The 20929-nt window shown below is 42.1% G+C and overlaps 1 protein-coding gene across 1 annotated transcript; it reads left to right on the top strand.

Moving 5' to 3' along the window:
* Nucleotides 1–17562: 17562 nt before the first annotated feature.
* On the top strand, nt 17563–19198 carry LOC123162969 (myricetin 3-O-rhamnoside 1,2-glucosyltransferase UGT709G2-like). The gene has a single exon (XM_044580732.1). The coding sequence runs from the start codon at nt 17632–17634 to the stop codon at nt 19015–19017; it is 1386 nt and encodes a 461-aa protein (XP_044436667.1). The 5' UTR covers nt 17563–17631; the 3' UTR covers nt 19018–19198.
* Nucleotides 19199–20929: the final 1731 nt, after the last annotated feature.

Below are 20929 nucleotides of genomic sequence, written 5' to 3'. Positions count from 1 at the left end.
TTTTGCAGGGCATGTTGTGATGTGATATGGTCAAGACGTGATGCTATATTTTATTGTATGAGATGATCATGTTTTGTAACCGAAGTTATCGGCAATTGGCAGGAGCCATAAGGTTGTCGCTTTATTCTATAAAATGCAAATGCCCTGTAATTGCTTTACTTTATCACTAAGCGGCAGAGATAGTCCTAGAAGCAATAGATGGCATAACGACAACGATGATACGATGGAGATCAAGGTGTCGCGCCGGTGACGATGGTGATCACGACGGTGCTTCGGAGATGGAGATCACAAGCACAAGATAATGATGGCCATATCATATCACTTATATTGATTGCATGTGATGTTTATCCTTTATGCATCTTATCTTGCTTTAATTGACGGTAGCATTTTAAGATGATCTCTCACTAAAAATTATCAAGAAGTGTTCTCCCTGAGAATGCACCGTTGCGAAAGTTCTTCGTGCTTAGACACCACGTGATGATTGGGTGTGATAGGCTCTACGTTCAAATACAACGGGTGCAAAACAGTTGCACACGCGGAATACTCAGGTTAAACTTGACGAGCCTAGCATATAACAGATATGGCCTCGGAACACGGAGACCGAAAGGTCGAGCGTGAATCATATAGTAGATATGATCAACATATTGATGTTCACCGTTGAAACTACTCCATCTCACGTGATGATCGGACATGGTGTAGTTGATATGGATCACGTAATCACTTAGAGGATTAGAGGGATGTCTATCTAAGTGGGAGTTCTTAAGTAATATGATTAATTGAACTTTAATTTATCATGAACTTAGTCCTGGTAGTATTTTGCAAATTATGTTATAGATCAATAGCTTGCGTTGTTGCTTCCCTATGTTTTTTTGCTTCCCTATGTCTTATATGTGTTCCTAGAGAAAACTAAGTTGAAAAATGTTAGTAGCAATGATGCGGACTTGGTCCGTGATCTGAGGTTTATCCTCATTGCTGCACAGGAGAATTATGTCCTTGATGCACCGCTAGGTGACAGACCTATTGCAGGAGCAGATGCAGACGTTATGAACGTTTGGCTAGCTCAATATGATGACTACTTGATATTTTAGTGCACCATGCTTAACGGCTTAGAATCGGGACTTCAAAGACGTTTTGAACGTCATGGACCATATGAGATGTTCCAGGAGTTGAAGTTAATATTTCAAGAAAATACCCGACTTGAGAGATATGAAGTCTCCAACAAGTTCTATGGCTAAAAGATGGAGGAGAATCGCTCAACTAGTGAGCATGTGCTCAGATTGTCTGGGTACTACAATCGCTTGAATCAAGTGGGAGTTAATCTTCCAAATAAGATAGTGATTGACAGAGTTCTCTAGTCACCATCACCAAGTTAGTAGAACTTTGTGATGAACTATAGTATGCAAGGGATGACGAAAAAGATTCCCGAGCTCTTCGTGATGTCGAATTCGACGAAGGTAGAAATCAAGAAAGAGCATCAAGTGTTGATGCTTGACAAGATCACTAGTTTCAAGTAAAGGGCAAAGGGAAAGAAAGGGAACTTCAACTAGAATGACAAGCAAGTTGTCACTCCCACGAAGAAGCCCAAAGCTGAACCAAAGCCTGAAACTGAGTGATTATACTGCAAAGGAAATGGTCACTGGAAGCGGAAATGCCCTGAATATTTGGTGGATAAGAAGGATGGCAAAGTGAACAAGGGGATATTTGATATACAGGTTATTGATGTGTACCTTACTAGTGTTTATAGTAGCCCCTGAGTATTTGATACTTGTTCGGTTGCTAAATATTAGTAACCGAAATAGGAGTTACAGAATAAACAGAAACTAGTTGAAGGGGAAGTGATGATGAGTGTTGGAAGTGGTTCCAAGATTGATATGATCATCATCGCACACTCCCTATACTTTCGGGATTAGTGTTAAACCTAAATAAATTTTATTCGGCGTTTGCGTTGAACATGAATATGATTTGATCATGTTTATTGCGATACGGTTATTCATTTAAAGTCAAAGAATAATTGTTGTTCTGTTTACATGAATAAAACCTTCGATGGTCATACACCCAATGAAAATAGTTTGTTGGATCTCGATCGTAGTAATACACATATTCATAATATTGATGCCAAAAGATGCAAAGTTGATAATGGTACTGCAACTTATTTGTGGCACTGCCGTTTGGGTCATATCGGTGTAAAGCGCATGAAGAAACTCCATAAAGATGGATTTTTGGAATCTCTTGGTTATGAATCATTTGATGCTTGTGAACCGTGCCTTTTGGGCAAGATGACTAAAACTCCTTTCTCCGGAACAATGGAACAAGCTACTGACTTGATGGAAATAATACATACCGATGTATACGGTCCAATGAGTGTTGATGCTCGTGGCGGGTATCGTTATTTTCTGACCTTCACAAGATGAATTGAGCAGATATGAGCATATCTACTTACTGAAGCACAAGTCTGAAACATTTGAAAAGTTCAAAAAATTTAGAGTGAAGTGGAGAATGATCGTAACAAGAAAATAAAGTTTCTGCAATTTGATCGCGGAGACAAATATTTGAGTTACGAGTTTGGTCTTCAATTAAAACAATGTGGAATAGTTTCACAAACTAATGCCACCTGGAACACCACAGCTTAATGGTGTGTTCGAACGTCATAACAGTACTTTATTGGATATAGTGCAATCTATGATGTCTCTTACCGATTTACCACTATTGTTTTGGGGTTATGCATTAAAGACAGCTGCATTCACTTTAAATAGGGCACCATCAAAATCCGTTGAGACGACGCCTTATGAACTGTGGTTTGGCAAGAAACCAAAGTTATCGTTTCTTAAAAGTTTGGGGCTGCGAAGCTTATGTGAAAAAGTTTCAACCTGATAAGCTCGAACCTAAATCGGAGAAGTGCGTCTTCATAGAATACCCAAAGGAAACTGTTGGGTACACCTTCTATCACAGATCCGAAGGCAAAATCTTTGTTGCTAAGAATGGATCCTTTCTAGAGACGGAGTTTCTCTCGAAAGAAGTGAGTGGGAGGAAAGTAGAACTTGATGAGGTAACTGTACCTGCTCCCTTATTGGAAAGTAGTTCATCACAGAAATCAGTTCCTGCGATTCCTACACCAATTAGTAAGGAAGCTAATGATGATGATCATGAAGCTTCAGATCAAGTTACTACCGAACCTTGTAGGTCTTCCAGAATAAGATCCGCACCAAAGTGGTACGGTAATCCTGTTCTAGAAGTCATGTTACTAGACCATGATGAACCTACAAACTATGAGGAAGCGATGATGAGCCCAGATTCCGCGAAATGGCTTGAGGCCATAAAATCTGAGATATGATCCATGTATGAGAACAAAGTATGGACTTTGATTGACTTGCTCGATGATTAGCAAGCCATGTTAAGTAAATGGATCTTCAAGAGGAAGACGGACACTGATAGTAGTGTTACTATCTACTAAGCTCGACTTGTTGCGAAAGGTTTTCGACAAGTTCAAGGTGTTGAATATGATGAGATTTTCTCACTCGTATCGATGCTTAAGTCTGTCTGAATCATGTTAGCAATTGCCACATTTTATGAAATCTGGCAAATGGATGTCAAAACTGCATTCCTTAATGGATTTATTAAAGAAGAGTTGTATATGATGCAACCAGAAAGTTTTTGTCAATCCTAAAGATGCTAACAAAGTGTGCAAGCTCCAGCAATCCATCAATGGACTGATGCAAGCATCTCGGAGTTGGAATATATGCTTTGATGAGTTGATCAAAGCATATGGTTTTATACGGACTTTTGGAAAGACCTGTATTTACAAGAAAGTGAGTGGGAGCACTACAGCATTTCTGATAAGTATATGTGAATGACATATTATTAATTGAAAATGATGTAGAATTTTCTGGAAAGCATAAAGGAGTATTTGAAAGAAGTTTTTCAAAGAAAGACCTCAGTAAAGCTACTTACATATTGAGCATCAAGATCTATTGAGATAGATCAAGATGCTTGATAAGTTTTTTCAATAAGTACATACCTTGTCAAGATTTTGAAATAGTTCAAAATGGAACAGTCAAAGAAAGAGTTCTTGCCTGTGTTGCAAAGGTGTGAAATTGAGTAAGACTCAAATCCCGACCACGGCAGAAAATAGAAAAGAAGAATGAAAGCATTGTTAGCATAGGTTCTTGCCTGTGTTGCAAAGGTGTGAAATTGAGTAAGACTCAAATCCCGACCACGGTAGAAAATAGAAAAGAAGAATGAAAGTCATTCCCTATGCCTCAGTCATAGGTTCTATAAAGTATGCTATGCTATATACCAGACCTATTATATACCTTGCTCTGAGTTTGGCAAAGGAATACAATTTTGATCTAAGAGTAGATCACTGGACAGCGGTCAAGAATATCCTTAGTGAGGACCAAGGAAATACTTCTCAATTATGGAGGTGATAAAAGAGCCCGTCATAAAAGGTTACATCGGTGCAAGCTTTTACACCGATCCAGATGACTCTAAGTCTCAATCTGGATACATATTGAAAGTGGGAGCAATTGGCTAGAGTAGCTCCATGCAGAGCATTGTAGACATAGAATATTTGCAAAATACATACGGCTCTGAATGTGACAGACCCGTAGACTAAACTTCTCTCACGAGCAAAACATGATCATACCTTAGTACCCTTTGGGTGTTGATCACATGACGATGTGAACTATGGGTGTTAATCATATACAGATATGTATATGGTGTTAAATCACATGATGATGTGAATTAGATTATTGACTCTAGTGCAAGTGGGAGACTGAAGGAAATATGCCCTAGAGGCAATAATAAAGTTATTATTTATTTCCTTATATCATGATAAATGTTTATTATTCATGCTAGAATTGTATTAACCGGAAACATAATATATGTGCGAATACATAGACAAACATAGTGTCACTAGTATGCCTCTACTTGACTAGCTCGTTTATCAAAAATGGTTATGTTTCCTAGCCATGGACAAAAGAGTTGTCATTTGATTAACGGGATCACATCATTGGGATAATGATGTGATTGACTTGACCCATTCCGTTAGCTTAGCACTTGATCGTTTAGTATGTTGCTATTGCTTTCTTCATGACTTATACATGTTCCTATGACTATGAGATTATGCAACTCCCGTTTACCGGAGGAACACTTTGTGTGCTACCAAACTTCACAACGTAACTGGGTGATTATAAAGGAGCTCTACAGGTGTCTCCGAAGGTACATGTTGGGTTGGCGTATTTCGAGATTAGGATTTGTCACTCCCATTGTCGGAGAGGTATCTCTGGGCCCTCTCGGTAATGCACATCACTTAAGACTTGCAAGCATTGCAACTAATGAGTTAGTTGTGAGATAATGTATTACGGAACAAGTAAAGAGACTTGCTGGTAACGAGATTGAACTAGGTATTGAGATACCGACGATCGAATCTCGGGCAAGTAACATACCGATGACAAAGGGAACAACGTATGTTGTTATGCGGTCTGACCGATAAAGATCTTCGTAGAATATGTGGGAGCCAATATGAGCATCCAGGTTCCGCTATTGGTTATTGACCAGAGACGTGTCTCGGTCATGTCTACATTGTTCTCGAACCCATAGGGTCCGCACGCTTAAGGTTTCGATGATAGTTATATTATGAGTTTATGAGTTTTGATGTACCGAAGGAGTTCGGAGTCTCAGATGATATTGGGGACATGACGAGGAGTCTCGAAATGGTCGAGACGTAAAGATCGATATATTGGACGACTATATTCGGAGTTTGAAAAGGTTCCGAGTGATTCGGGTATTTTTCGGAGTATCGGAGAGTTACGGGAATTCGCCGGGGAGAAGTATTGGGCCTTATTGGGCCATACGGGAAAGAGAGAAGGGCTGCCTAGGGCAGGCCGCCCCCCCCCCCCAAGGCTTAGTCCGAATTGGACTAGGGGGAGGGTTGCGCCCCCTCCTTCCTTCCCTTCCCTCTCCCCCTTCCTTGACTCCTACTCCTACTACTTGGAAGGGGGGGAATCCTACTCCCGGTGGGAGTAGGACTCCTCCAGGGTGCGCCATAGGGGCCGGCCCTCTCCCCCTCCTCTCCTCCTTTATATACGGGGGTAGGGGGGCACCTCTAGACACAACAACACACAAGTTGATGTACGTGATCGTTCCTTAGCCGTGTGCGGTGCCCCCCTCCACCATATTCTACCTCGGTCATATCATCGCGGAGTTTAGGCGAAGCCCTGCACCGGTAGTACATCATCATCATCACCACGCCGTCGTGCAGACGGAACTCATCCCCGACACTTTGCTGGATCGGAGTCCGGGGATCGTCATCGAGCTGAACGTGTGCTGAACTCGGAGGTGCCGTACATTCGGTACTTGGATCGGTCAGATCATGAAGACGTATGACTACATCAACCGCGTTGTCATAACGCTTCCGCTTATGGTCTACGAGGGTACGTGGACATTACTCTCCCCTCTCGTTGCTATGCATCACCATGATCTTGCTCGTGCGTAGGAAATTTTTTGAAATTACTACGTTCCCCAACAGGGATGATGCAGCACAGCGACGGTAGGTATTTCCCTCAGTGATGAGATCAAGGTTATCGAACCAGTAGGAGAACCAAGCAACACAACGTAAACAGCCCATGCACACAAATAACAAATACTCGCAACCCGGCGTGTTAAAGGGGTTGTCAATCCCTTTCGGGTAACCGTGCCTCAAATTGGCGAGAGGACGTGATAAAGTTGTGATAGATAGGATAAATAGATCGCAAATAAAATAAAGTCCAGCAAGGTATTTTTGTATTTTTGGTTTAATAGATCTGAGAATAAAAGCAAATAAAAGTAGACCGCAAAGGCAAATATGATGAGAAGAGACCCGGGGGCCGTAGGTTTCACTAGTGGCTTCTCTCGAGAAAAATAGCAAACAGTGGGAAAACAAATACTATTGGGCAATTGATAGAACTTCAAATAATCATGATGATATCTAGGCAATGATCATTATATAGGTATCACGTCCAAGATTAGTAGACCGACTCTTGTATGCATCTACTACTATTACTCCACACATGACCGCTATCCAGCATGCATCTAGTGTATTAAGTTCATGGAAAAACATAGTAATGCAATAAGAATGATGACATGATGTAGACAAGATCTATTTATGTAGAAATAGACCCCATCTTGTTATCCTTAATAGCAACAATACATACATGTTGTTTCCCCTTTTGTCACTGGGATCAAGCACCATAAAATCGAAACCATCACAAAGCACCTCTTCCCTTTGCAAGATAAATAGATCAAGTTGGCAAAACAAAACCCAAATATTGGAGAACAAATATGAGGCTATAATCAATCGTGCATATAAGATATCAAAGAAGACTCAAATAACTTTCATGGATAAAAACATATATCTGATCATAAACTCAAAGTTCATCGGATCCCAACAAACACACCACAAAAAGACTTACATCATATGGCTCTCCAAGAGACCATTGTTTTGAGAATCGAGAGAGAGAGAGAGAGAGAGAGAGAGAGAGAGGAAGCCATCTAGCTACTAACTAAGGACCCGTAGGTCTACACAGAACTACTCACGCATCATCGGAGAGGCACCAATGGACATGATGAACCCCTCTGTGATGGTGTCTAGATTGGATCTGGTGTTTCTGGAACTTGCGGTGGCTGGAATTGATTTTCGTCGACTCCCCTAGGGTTGCTGGAATATTGGGGTGTTTATAGAGCAAAGAGGTGGTGCGGCAGGCCACCGAGGTAGGCACAACCCACCTGGGTGCGCGTGGACCTCCAGGCGACGCGCGCCCAGGCGGGTTGTGCTCCCCTCGGCTCCCCTCATGTACTTTCTTGACACACTGGATGTCTTTTTGTCCAAAAAAATCCACAAAAAGATTCATTGTGTTTGGACTCCGTTTGATATTGATTTCCTGCTGTAAAAAACAAGCAGAAAACAGCAACTAGTATTGGGCATTATGTCAATAGGTTAGTACCAAAAAATGATATAAAATGACTACAAAATGATTGTCAAACATCCAAAAATGATAATATAACAGCATGGAACAATCAAAAATTATAGATACGTTGGAGACGTATCAGCATCCCCAAGCTTAATTCATGCTCATCCTCAAGTAGGTAAATGATTAAAACAGAATTTTTGATGTGGAATGCTGCCTAACATGTTCATCACATAATGTTTTCTTTGTAGCATGGACATTTGGACTTTTATATGGTTCAAAGCAATAGTCTAGTTTTGACATGTAGACTTTAATACTCAAGCATATCAATAAGCAACCATGTCTTTCAAAATATCAACACTAAAGCAAGTTATCCCTAGCCCATTATGCTCAACTATTGATCCCTTCATGAAACATACTCAAATATTAGCTACACCCAATGCTCAAATATGATCATAGTGCCCCTTAGTTGGTGCTTTATAAGAGAAGATGGAGACTCAGATTCAAAATAAAAATTGCATAAAGTAAAAGAAAGGCCATTCGTAGAGGGAAGTAGGGATTTGTAGAGGTGCTAGAGCTGAAAGCAAAAATTGAGAGATAAAAACATTTTGGGAGGCATACTTTTCCCTCCAACGAAAACAACTTAGAGCTCCAAACACTTTCCATGCTAGATACATCATCGGCGGTTCCCAAACAGAAAATAAAGTTTATTCCTTTTTCCAACATTACTTTCACTTTCCATGGCTAACTGTATCCACGGTGCCCTCCATACCAACACTTTCCAAGGAATTTATTATTTGACAATATAAAGTAAATTCATTTTCATTTCGGGACTGGGCATCCCTAATACCTTTGTCGTACTCTCGTGCAATGACAAGTGAATAAACACTCATCGTGAGAATAAAACATCTAGCATAGAAAATATTGGCCACCCATCACCGCCTTGCAAGTGATACGAGCACACAGAAGAGAAATTTATTTTGAAAATTAGAGATGGCATATGCAAATTTTCTTAGAAAGGCACGAAAATACCGCATATAGGTAGGTATAGTGGACTCATATGGCAAAACTGGTTTAAAGGGTTTTGGATGCACAAGTAGTGATCATACTTAGTGCAAAATGAAGGCTAGCAAAAAGATTGAGAAGCGACCAACCAAGAAACGAAAAATCTCGTACCCAAGCATTAAGCATAAGTAACACCGAATAATGCACCACAAGTAGGATGTAATTTCATTGCATAACTATTGACTTTCGTGCTTGCATAGGGAATCACAAACCTTAACACCAATATTCTTACTAAAGCACAATTACTCTTCAACATGACTCACATATTATATCATCATATCTCAAAACTATTACTAAGAATCAAGTTTATTTTGTCCAATGATCTTCATGAAAGTTTTTATTATATCCTCCTTGGATATCTATCACTTTGGGACTATTCTCATATGTTGCTTTTAATAAGCTCAAACAAATTTAAGTGAAGAACATGAGCATAATATTTCTTTCTCTAAAAATAATATAAGTGAAGCAAGAGAGAATTTCTCGAAATTTTACTAACTCCCAAATAAATCTAAGTGAAGCATGAGAGCATTTCTTCAAAATAACAAAGCACACCGTGCTCAAAAAGATATAAGTGATGCACTGGAGCAATTCCATGGCTCTAAAAAATTAAGTGAAGCATAGGAGCAAGAATAGCATAATTTTTGACTCTCAAAAAGGTGTGTCCAGCAAGTATTCAAGACTTAAAACACAAAGCAAAACAAGCAAAGACTCATATAATACAAGACGCTCCAAGCAAAACTCATAATATATGATGAATAAAAATATAGTTCCAAGTAAAATACCAATGGTTGTTAGAAGAAAGAGGGGATGACGCTCGGGGGCATCCCCAAGATTAGTTGCTTGCTACTTTTTTGAATATTATCTTGGGGTGCCTCGGGCATCCCAAGCTTATCCTTTTGCTAATCCTTATCCCTTCATCCATCATAAGATCACCCAAAACTTGAAAACTTCAATCACACAAAACTCAAAAAAACCTTCATGAGATCTGTTAGTATTAGAAAGCAAACCATTACTATAAGTACTATTGCAAACCTATTCATATAATATTTTTGCATTATATATACTGTATTCCAACTTTTCTATGGCAAAAACTCTTCAAAGAAAACCATAGAATCATCAACATAAGCACACGACGCAAAGAAAACAGAATCTGTCGAAAAAACAGAATAGTCTGTAGCAATCTGACTACTTCGAATACTTCAGTAACTCGAAAAATTCTGAAAAATTAGGACGATGTGAATAATTTGTTTATTAATCATCTGCAAAAAGAATCAACTCAAAAGCGCTCTTCATATACAAATGTAAAATAAGTTCGTGAGTGCAAAAGTTTATGTTTTTCAGCAAGATCAAATCAACTCTCACCCAACTCATCCCAAAGGCCTTGCTTAGCACAAACACTAATTTAAACCACAAAAACACATATAACCAGAGTCATAATTGTGTATTTTATTGAAAACAACAAGAAAATCAAAAGGCAAAAAGATACAAGTTGGGTTGCCCCCCAACAATCGCTATCATTTTACGCCCCTAGCTAGGCATAACGTGTAGGATGTAAGTTTTGTCATCTTTGTTCTCCAATTCTTTAAGCACACAACCAGATTTCTTTGGAGAATTAGCAAGTAAAATAGCAAAATTTCTAGGCACAAAGTTGAGGAAATCAATAGGATCTCTTACTTCAACAAAATTCGGGTGAATACTATTTTAAGGTCCCCTTTATCATTACTAGAAGTTGCACCTTTGTTTTTAGTAACTTGAGAAATCTTGCCAATTTTTAACAGAGTTTTCTCGGTAGTTTTGGCAGAAGCAAAAGTCGTACTTAGATTACTAAAGATTTCTTCCAGCTTATCAATCCTAGACGGGCTTTCTTCGATTCTTTCATGAATTATAGTCCCCTTTTCCTTTAACAACTTAAAAACTTCTCCCGCTTTTGACCCAATTTTAATAGCATAACTTTGTGTTTTCTATCCAAGTTTTCAATATGTTCTTCAGTAAGCATTTTCATTTCGATAGCATCTAGTCTTTCCATAACATGCTCGAGGGTAACAATTGTTCCATTGATCATGAGAGGGGGTGAACCCACTAAATTTCCCAAAGCATTAAAAGCATCAAGAGAAGGACACGTCAAGAAATTTCCACCGGTAATCGTATCAAGGACGAATCTATACCAAGTGGTGACGCCCACATAAAAATAACGAAGAAGAACAATAGTAGATTTCTTATGGATAGATCTATTGTGAGCATTGCAAATCCTATACCACACATCTTTTAAATTCTCCCCTCCCCTTTGTTTAAAGTTAAGAACCTCGTTCTCGGGGTGTACGCAATATAGGAAGAACTATCCATCACGAAAAAAAAGCAAAAGCAGATCTGACGAGAAAACGGCGAACGAAAAAGAGGGCTAATAAAATGACAAATTTTTGTGAAGTGGGGGAGAGGAAAACGAGAGGCAAATGGCAAATAATGTAAATTGCGAGGAGATGAGATTTTTGATTAGGAACCTGGTTGGTGTTGAAGATCCTCCCCGGCAATGGCGCCAGAAATTGGTGAGTTGTCGGGAGACTATCTTGACTTGATCCTCCCCAGCAACGGCACCCGAAACTCCTTCTGATTCCTGCTTGAACTACGTCGGTATTTCCCCAAAGAGGAAGGGATGATGTAGCACATCGATGGTAGTTATTTCCCTCAGTGATGAGACCAAGGTTATTGAACCAGTAGGAGAACCAAGCAACACAACGTAAACAGCCCATGCACACAAATAACAAATACTCACAACCTGATGTGTTAAAGGGGTTGTCAATCCCTTTAGGGTAACGGTGCCTCAAATTGGCGAGAAGACGTGATAAAGTTGTGATAGATAGGATAAATAGATCACAAATAAAATAAAGTGCAGCAAGGTATTTTTGTATTTTTGGTTTAATAGATCTGAAAATAAAAGCAAATAAAAATAGATTGTGAAGGCAAATATGATGAGAAGAGACCCGGGGGCCGTAGGTTTCACTAGTGGCTTCTCTCGAGAAAAATAGCAAACAGTGGGAAAACAATTACTGTTGGGCAATTGATAGAACTTCAAATAATCATGACGATATCCAGGCAATGATCATTATATAGGCATCACGTCCAAGATTAGTATACCGACTCCTGCCTGCATCTACTACTATTACTCCACACATCAACCGCTATGCAGCATGCATGTAGTGTATTAAGTTCATGGAAAAATGGAGTAATGCAATAAGAACGATGACATGATGTAGACAAGATCTATTTATGTAGAAATTGACCCCATCTTGTTATCCTTAGTAACAACGATACATACATGTCGTTTCCCCTTCTGTCACTGGGATCAAGCACCGTAAGATCTAATCCATCACAAAGAACCTCTTCCCATTGCAAGATACATAGATCAAGTTGGACAAACAAAACCCAAATATCGGAGAAGAAATACGAGGCTATAATCAATCATGCATATAAGAGATCAAAGAAGACTCAAATAACTTTCATGGATAAAAACTTAGATCTGATCATAAACTCAAAGTCCATCGGATCCCAACAAACACACCGCAAAAAGACTTACATCATATGGATCTCCGAGAGACCATTGTATTGAGAATCAAGAGAGAGAGAGATAGAGAGAGAGAGAGAGGAAGCCATCTAGCTACTATCTACGGACCCGTAGGTCTACAAAGAACTACTCACGCATCATCGAAGAGGCACCAATGGACATGATGAACCCTTACGTGATGGTGTCTAGATTGGATCTGGTGTTTCTAGAACTTGCGGCGGCTGGAATTGACTTTCGTCGACTCCCCTAGGGTTTCTGAAATATTGGGGTATTTATAGAGCAAAGAGGCAGTGCGGGAGGCCACCGAGGTGGGCACAACCCACCTGGGCGCGCCTGGGCCTCCAGGCATGCCTTGGTGGGTTGTGCTCCCCTCGGAGCTCCACTCAGGTACTTTCTTGGCCCACTAGATGTCTTCTGGTCCAAAAAAATCCACGAAAAGTTTTGCTGCGTTTGGACTTTGTTTGATATTGATTTCCTGTGATGTAAAAGACAAGCAGAAAACAGCAACTGACACAGGGCACTATGTCAATAGGTTAGTACCAAAAAATGATATCAAGTGACTATAAAATGGTTGTAAAACATCCAAGAATGATAATATAACAGCATGGAACAATCAAAAATTATAGATACGTTGGAGACGTATCAATGTTCCATAGCAGTTTGTTGTTTAGTTGCAATTTTATCAAGAGTCGGTTGGGTTTGGATTCACATTCAGAGTCATCTTCATTGGAGGTTTGAAAGTAAGCATCACATGAGTTTACATTGGCACCTCATGCCATGAAGCAGTGGGTCGGAGCAGAGTTGTCCTCATCAGTGGCTTCAGTGTCGGCGGCGTGACCATTGTCTTCACTGTTGAAGATAGACTTGGCGATGAATGCCAAAGCTAGAGCCAGGATTTCCATGCCTGAATCAGACTCCTCCTCAGACTCCACCTCCGCCTCCTCAGAGGCAGAATCCTCCTCTAAATCCATCTCCTTGCCAATGAATGCACGAGCCTTTATCTGATGAGCTCTTTTTGTGAGACGAAGACTTTGATGAAGACTTTGAAGAAGACTTTGAAGATTTCTTCTTTTTCTTGTCGTCAGAATCATATCCCTTGCTCTTCTTCTTCTTCTTCTTCTTCTTCTTTGATTCCTTGTCCCATTAAGGACATTCAGATATGTAGTGGTCATGCTTCTTGCATTTATGGCATGTTATCTTCTCGTAGTCACGAGAGGAAACCTCATCATTCTTGGAACTGGATCTTGAGGGCTTTCCGAAGTGATTCTTCTTGGAGAACTTTTGTAACTTCTTCACAAGCATTGCTAGCTATTTGCCAATGTTTTCAGGATCATCAAAACTACAGACAGAATCTTCTTCAGATGAGGAAACTGCCTTTGCCTTCAAAGCACGGGATTGGCCATGGTTGGGGCCATAGATATCTCTCTCCTCAGATAGCTGGAACTCATGTGTGTTTAGCCTATCAAGTATATCAGACAGATCAAGTTCTCTGAAGTCAGGACGTTCTTGTATCGTTAGGGCCCAAGTGTCAAATGAGCTGTCAAGTGATCTCAGAAGCTTCTTCACGATTTCATGCTTGGTGATCTCAGTGGCGCCAAGAGCGCGAAGCTCATTTGTGATATCAGTGAGGCGGTCAAACGTGAGCTGGACATTTTCATTGTCATTTCTCTTGAAGCGGTTGAACAGATTGCGAAGAACATCAATCCTTGAGTCTCTGAGTTGAGACACCTTCGTTGACCTTGGACAGCTAGTCCCAGAATAGCTTCATAGTTTCCAGTGCACTCACACACGGCCATACTGTCCTTTGGTCAGATGACCATAGATGATGTTCTTGGCGGTTGAGTCAAGTTGTGCGAACCTCTTGACATCAGCAGCAGTGACACCTTCACCGACCTTGGGAACGCCTGTCTTGACGACATACCAGAGGTCAATGTTAATGGCTTCAAGGTGTATGCGCATCTTATTCTTCTAGTAGGCGTAATCAGTGTCATCGAAGAATGGGCACGCGGCAGAGACCTTGATTATCCCTGCAGTTGACATAGCTAAAACTCCAGGTGGTTAAACCGAATCACACAGAACAAGGGAGCACCTTGCTCTGATACCAATTAAAAGTGCTAGTTATCGACTAGAGGGGGTGAATAGGCGAATTTTATGAAAGTCTTCAAAAATCAAGGTCTTTGAGGACAAACAGTTAATAAGAACCTATATGATATGCAGCGGAAGATGAACTACACTAGACAGCTCATAGTCATGAAAGCAATATAGTGAAAGCATGAAGACTAATAGCAGCTACGTAGTAGGGATCGGGATGGAAGAGAGTATGAAGCCAAATAGTAATAGTCTTCGCACAATGAAGTCAAACAGATTAGGCAGGCATACAAAGACTTTACGAAGACAAACTGAAATGTAAAGGAGCTACGAGATAGAACCAGTAGCTTGGTGAAGACAATGAGTTGGTAGACCAGTTCCAGTTGTTGTGACAACTGTATGTCTGGTTAGGGAGGCTGAGATTGAACTCAGAAGACTATCTTCACCTTATTCCCTTGAGTTGTGGACACCCAGTCCTTGCCCAATCACTCTGGTAAGTCTTCAAGGTAGACTTCCAAACCTTCACAGACTCCGTTCATCGGCAATCCACAATAACTTTTGGATCCTCAGAACATGACGCCTAAACGGCTGGAGGATGCACAGTCCTCAAGTATAACAAGCCTTTAGGTCACGCGGACAGAAAGACTTCATGCCTAACACTCTTTGGTTCTGGGTGTTTTGGGCTTTGTCCTCGCAAGGATCTCTCTCTCTCTCTCTCTCTCTCAAAGGCTTCGGAGGTGGGTTGCTCTCAATGACAAAAGTCGTGCACTAACTCTGAGCAGCCACCAATTTATGGTGTAGGGGATGGGCTATTTATGCCAGGAAGCAACCCGACATGATATGTCGGAAATGACCCTGAGTCACTAAGGAACCGACACGTGTCCAACAGTCAGATTTCAAACAAACACAGCAGCTTTACTTGGGCTACAAGCAAGGCTGACTCATCCAACTCTGGATAAGATTTGCTCGCATTGTCTTCGCTCGAAGACATAGGATTTTGGTTGAGAATCACATCAGTCTTTTGAATTTGTTCACTTGGACCCCACTTAACAGTACGGTGGTTCCTATGACACAATAAAGAAGAAAATGAAACTACGAAAGAAACTATGTCTTTGCACCCCATAGTCTTCAAATGAACGTCTTCACGGGTCATTATCTTCAACGTGAATGTCTTCACAAGCCACCATTGTCTTCAATGTATTCATACATTTTTAGGGGTCATCTCTGGTAGGAAAACCGAAACAATGAGGGACTTCTACCTGTGTTATCCTGCAATTCTCACAAACACATTAGTCCCTCAACCAAGTTTGTCGTCAATACTCCAAAATCAACTAGGGGTGGCACTAGATGCACTTACAGTAGCTCATCCTTCTCTGCAAAGGAGATAATCTTCGGTGAAGTTCTTCGAACTTCTCTCCGCATACAACATTCTTCTCGGGCTTGCATGGACTCTTTCTCTCTCTGCGCACTAGCAAACAAATCATTCCATTCCTGTTTCTGGCAACAATCTCCAAAACACAATGGGGGCAAACTATTGCACCAACATATATGTTCGCTTTTGTGGATCATAGATGAAAACTAACGGCTTCGAATGATGCTTTAGAAATGTTGATTGACCAAGCCATAACTATGATGGACTGGACTGAAATCTCATTGAGTTTTACATGACCAGAAAGAGGTGCATACAAATAGTTGTTCTTCTTTTGCATATATGTTGGACAAGATAATACAAAAGGTGTATTTCTATATATGTTTATTTTTGCAGATTATGATAGAGATGAAGATGTATTATGTAACGGTTAAAGATAATCCATCGACAAGGGTCCTATGGCGATATCACTGAAAGGTCCAAAGATTCACCGAGTTTATACAACAATACAAATATATCATTGAAGGCGCGTGGCAATGCATGGGCTTCTACTAGTAAGGTCTAATTTGAAAGAGCTTGGTATAAGGACTCCAATGGTTAAAGCGGATCTAAATTTCGATACATGCTCTGAAAGCTATGCCTTTTTAAAATTTGAAACCCGAATTTAAGGGACAAAGCAAACTCTGCATGGTGTGAATGCATTAATTGCAGGGCATGCGACGTCCATCACATGGAAAGGAACATGTGGAATGGTTAGTTTTTAATTTCCTTTTTAGCTTGTTTTCCTTGTCAAGGATGACCAGGGACAAAAACATTTCCAAAACGATGGCCACCGTGTGAAATGATTGGTTGGTAAATTTTTCTTAGCTCTTTTTCCTTTCATTCAACGATGATAATGGGCAAAAACTTCCTCGAAACCGTGGGGAGCGCCAGCGAGCCAACGGTGGCTCAAAAGATGCGTCCAAATAAGAGTAATGCTACATTTACAACGGTTTACTTAAAAAAATTACATACAAACTGATGTGGAGGATTGTGATTGGTAATAGAGGGATGGGGGGGGTGTCAGGGGCCCATCCCACTTAAGATCAGGGGAAGAGAGAATTAGTTTGAAAGGTTAAGTAAACCTTTCTACTCCTGATAATTATTGTAGGTCTTTGTAAGTCTACAATTATTGTCCAAATAATTAAGTGGGTCTACAATTATTATCCAAATAATTAAGTGGGTCTACAAAGGATCAGGGGAAGGAGTAAGTCTTTGTAGGTCTACAATTATTGTCCAAATAATTAAGATCACACTATGCATAGTGTGTACCTACCATACCTCAAATAGTACGTAGGACCAATGATACAGGAAGCCATGTCGAAAAAAAAAATGATACAGGAAGCAAAATACAGTTACGCAACCAACATTGACGTGCTGCAGCGACGGCCGGATCGGGTGCAGAGTTGCTGTTGGAGATTACTACTACTACTCCGTACTCCTAACTGGAGTGTTCTGATTGCCAATGGTTTGCTCCTTCTCCCTGGCCGTTTATATATAGGACGTCAAGCAACACCAACCAGAGCCGCCATTAAATCTGCGAGTTGGCCGACCTGCCGTTTGCCAGAATGATGGATACCGCGGCGCACGTTCTCGTGTTCCCTTGGCCACGGCAGGGGCACATCAACCCCATTCTCCATTTCGCCACCACCCTCGTCGACGCCGGCGTCCAAGTCAGCTTCCTCCACACCGAGCGCAACCTCCGCCGTCTTGCCCAGGCGCCTCTGCCCGGCCTCCGCTTGCTTTCTATTCCCGACGGCCTCCCCGACGACCAACCCTGCAGCTTCTTGGATCTCATGGAGTCCATGTGCACGACCGGCAGCGCCGCGTACCGTGCCCTGCTCTTGTCGCTTCTCTCTGCCGTTGATGCGCCGGTGACATGCGTTGTCGCCGATGGCACCATGCCGTTCGCCTTCGACATCGCCGAGGAGCTCGGCATCCCGGCGCTCGCCTTCGCCCCGTACAGCGCGTGCAGCTACCTGGCGCTCCTGTCCATGCCCAAGCTCCTCGAGCTCGGCGACACCGCCTTCCCTGCGGACGACCCGGTGCGTGGCGTTCCGGGGATGGAGGGCTTCCTCCGTCGACGTGACCTTCCTCGTGGTCTCTCCTGCGCTGAAAAAGGCGACGGAGACCCCTTGGTGCTAAAGCTTGCCGAGGTCACCGCTCGTAGCTGCAAGGCACGTGCGCTCATAATCAACACCGCTGCGTCCATGGAGGGGGCAGCACTCGCTCACATCGCGTCGTGCACATGCGAGGTCTTCGCCGTTGGCCCACTGCACGCCAGGTCGAGGATCGCCGCAAGCGCGAGCCTGTGGCGGGAGGACGACGGATGCATGGCGTGGCTGGACGGCCACGAGGACCGATCCGTCGTGTACGTGAGCCTGGGGAGCCTCGCCGTGATCACGCATGAGCAGTTCACTGAATTCCTCACCGGCCTGGCAGCCACCGGGTACGCCTTCCTCTGGGTGCTCCGGCCGGGCATGGTCCAGATGACCAGCTCCGCGCTCCTCGGAGAAACCGTCGAGGCAGTGGGAGGCGGCAGGGGGCGCGTCGTCGAGTGGGCTCCTCAGCGGGACGTGTTGCGTCATCGGGCGGTGGGTTGCTTCCTGACACACGCCGGATGGAACTCGACGCTGGAGTGCGCCGTCGAGGGCGTGCCGATGGTGTGCTGGCCCTTCTTCGCCGACCAGCAGACCAACAGCCGCTTCGTGGACGCCGTGTGGAGGACGGGGCTGGATATGAAGGACGTCTGCGACAGAGGCGTCGTGGAGAGGACGGTGAGGGAGGTCATGATTTCCGACGAGATCAAGGAGGCGGCCCAAGCCATGGCGCAACAGTTGAGGCTGGATGTCGCGGAGGTGGGGTCGTCGTCGTTCGAGTTCGAGCGGCTCGTCCGCTTCATCAGGGAGCTCAACATCAGTTCCTCGATCTCTGATGAAGCCCAGAAAGAATGAAGACTAGTACAGGCTGGTAACAATTTGCCAGACACTTTTTTGGACTAAAATAAACGCATTGTTTAGTGCCACCATCAATTATGGAGTTATATACAGAGCGGTCATGTTTTTCTTAAGAAACTAGATAATTTCCCGTTTGCGTTGTAAAGGAATCTAAGTAATTTAAAGTATTTTTATGATACATCGTTTTTTAGGGGGGGGGGGGGGGGGGGGGGGGGGGGGGGTTGATACATCGTATTGATGTGTAGCATATTAAGTTGATCCAATGATTAGTAGTATGATTTGGGGCGAGAGAGTTTTGGGGAAGGTTACGTAAAATGTTTTGTAAAACTACATAGGTCTAGAATTATCGTATGATTTGGCTATGACTTGGTGGATGGGCTCCTAGCCCAGTGATGGGAGTGCAATTGCCTGCTCCCCCCCCCCCCCCCCCCCCCCCCCACACACACACACACACACACATGCGGGTTCGAGCCTGTGGGTGTTTATCATCACTCGTTAATTAGAACTAGAACCATATGCGCTGCTCAAATTGCTACGATGGTATGCTAGAAAAATATGTTTCGAATGTGTTATGTCTGTTTCATGTTTTAGGGGTTCCTAATACTACTTATAGATGTGCAGTGGAAACTATCATATTAGTTGCTCTTACCTAGAGTTAACATTCAGATGAATGAAATAGATTGGATATATTTTGGTCTAGCGGTGCAAAATATATTCATATCAGTCCTGTCCTAAATACTGCTTATATATGTGTAATGGGTTTTGGCTTCACTGTCACCCTGGCCAGCAACAAGAAGTCAATACCAGCAGCAAGAAGCCAAAACCCAAGCACAAAGCGGCATCCACAATAGCTGGAAGTTAAATAAGAGCCCAAGCAGCAAAGGCACTGCGTAGCCGACAACAGGAGTTCAGCAACAAAAATCAAATAAAAAAGAGGTGAGGGCGAGATAATTTGTTTCCAAATATCTTTATCTTGGTTCGGTGTTCAGTAATATGTTTCGAAAGTGTATGGATAGGGAAAGCTCAGTGCATTGTTGACTTGCAGTGAAAGTCGACAGATGGTGTACTGGTTGCATGAGGATGAACAATCCCTGCATGTTGTTTTCATTGGTCATGGTCCATAAAGATATGGTGTAGATTAGCAGAAAGTTAACCAATTAACATTTTTTGAATAATCTCAATGCAGTTAAGTGTACTTTGTGAAATTTCAGTTATGCATGAAAACGTAGTTATATATGTAGTTTAGCCATATTCTTGCATCTCCAGGCCAACTTAAGACCAAGAGCCTTGAACAAAATTGGGTGCACATACTTGCATATTTTGACTGATTCCTGAAAAAGCAAGAGGAAATTACTGTAATCCATGTGTATTGTAACTGCAAATGATGCTTCGGCATATGAATGCATGCATCTCTAAATATTTTAAGTTTTGTGGTATGGTGTTTAGGTTTTGGGGGCCAAATTTCTAATATATGTCAAACTGATCATATATCATTCATCGTATGATACATCGTATTGATGTGTAACTATTAAGTCAATCCAATGATTAGTAGTACGATTTGGGGCGAGGGAGTTCTGGGGAAGGCTACGTAAAACGTTTTGTAAAATTACGTAGGTCTAGGATTATCGTATGATTTGGCTATGACTTGGTGGATGGGCTCCTAGCCCAGTGGTGGGAGTGCAATTGCCTACTCCCCCCAATGCGGGTTCGAGCATGTGGGTGTTTACCATCACTCGTTAATTAGAACTAGAACCATAAGCGCGCCTTGCTGCGCTGCTCAAATTGCTACGATGGTATGCTAGAAAAATATGTTTCGAATGTGATATGTCTGTTACATTTTTTAGGGGGTCCTAATACTACTTATAGATGTGCAGTGGAAACTATCATATTAGTTGCTCTTACCTAGAGT

The sequence above is a fragment of the Triticum aestivum genome, chromosome 7B (assembly GCF_018294505.1).
Source record: "Triticum aestivum cultivar Chinese Spring chromosome 7B, IWGSC CS RefSeq v2.1, whole genome shotgun sequence".
NCBI lineage: Eukaryota > Viridiplantae > Streptophyta > Magnoliopsida > Poales > Poaceae > Triticum > Triticum aestivum.
The sequence above is the reverse complement of the archived record's forward strand: the minus strand, read 5'-3'. Positions and strand labels throughout refer to the sequence as shown.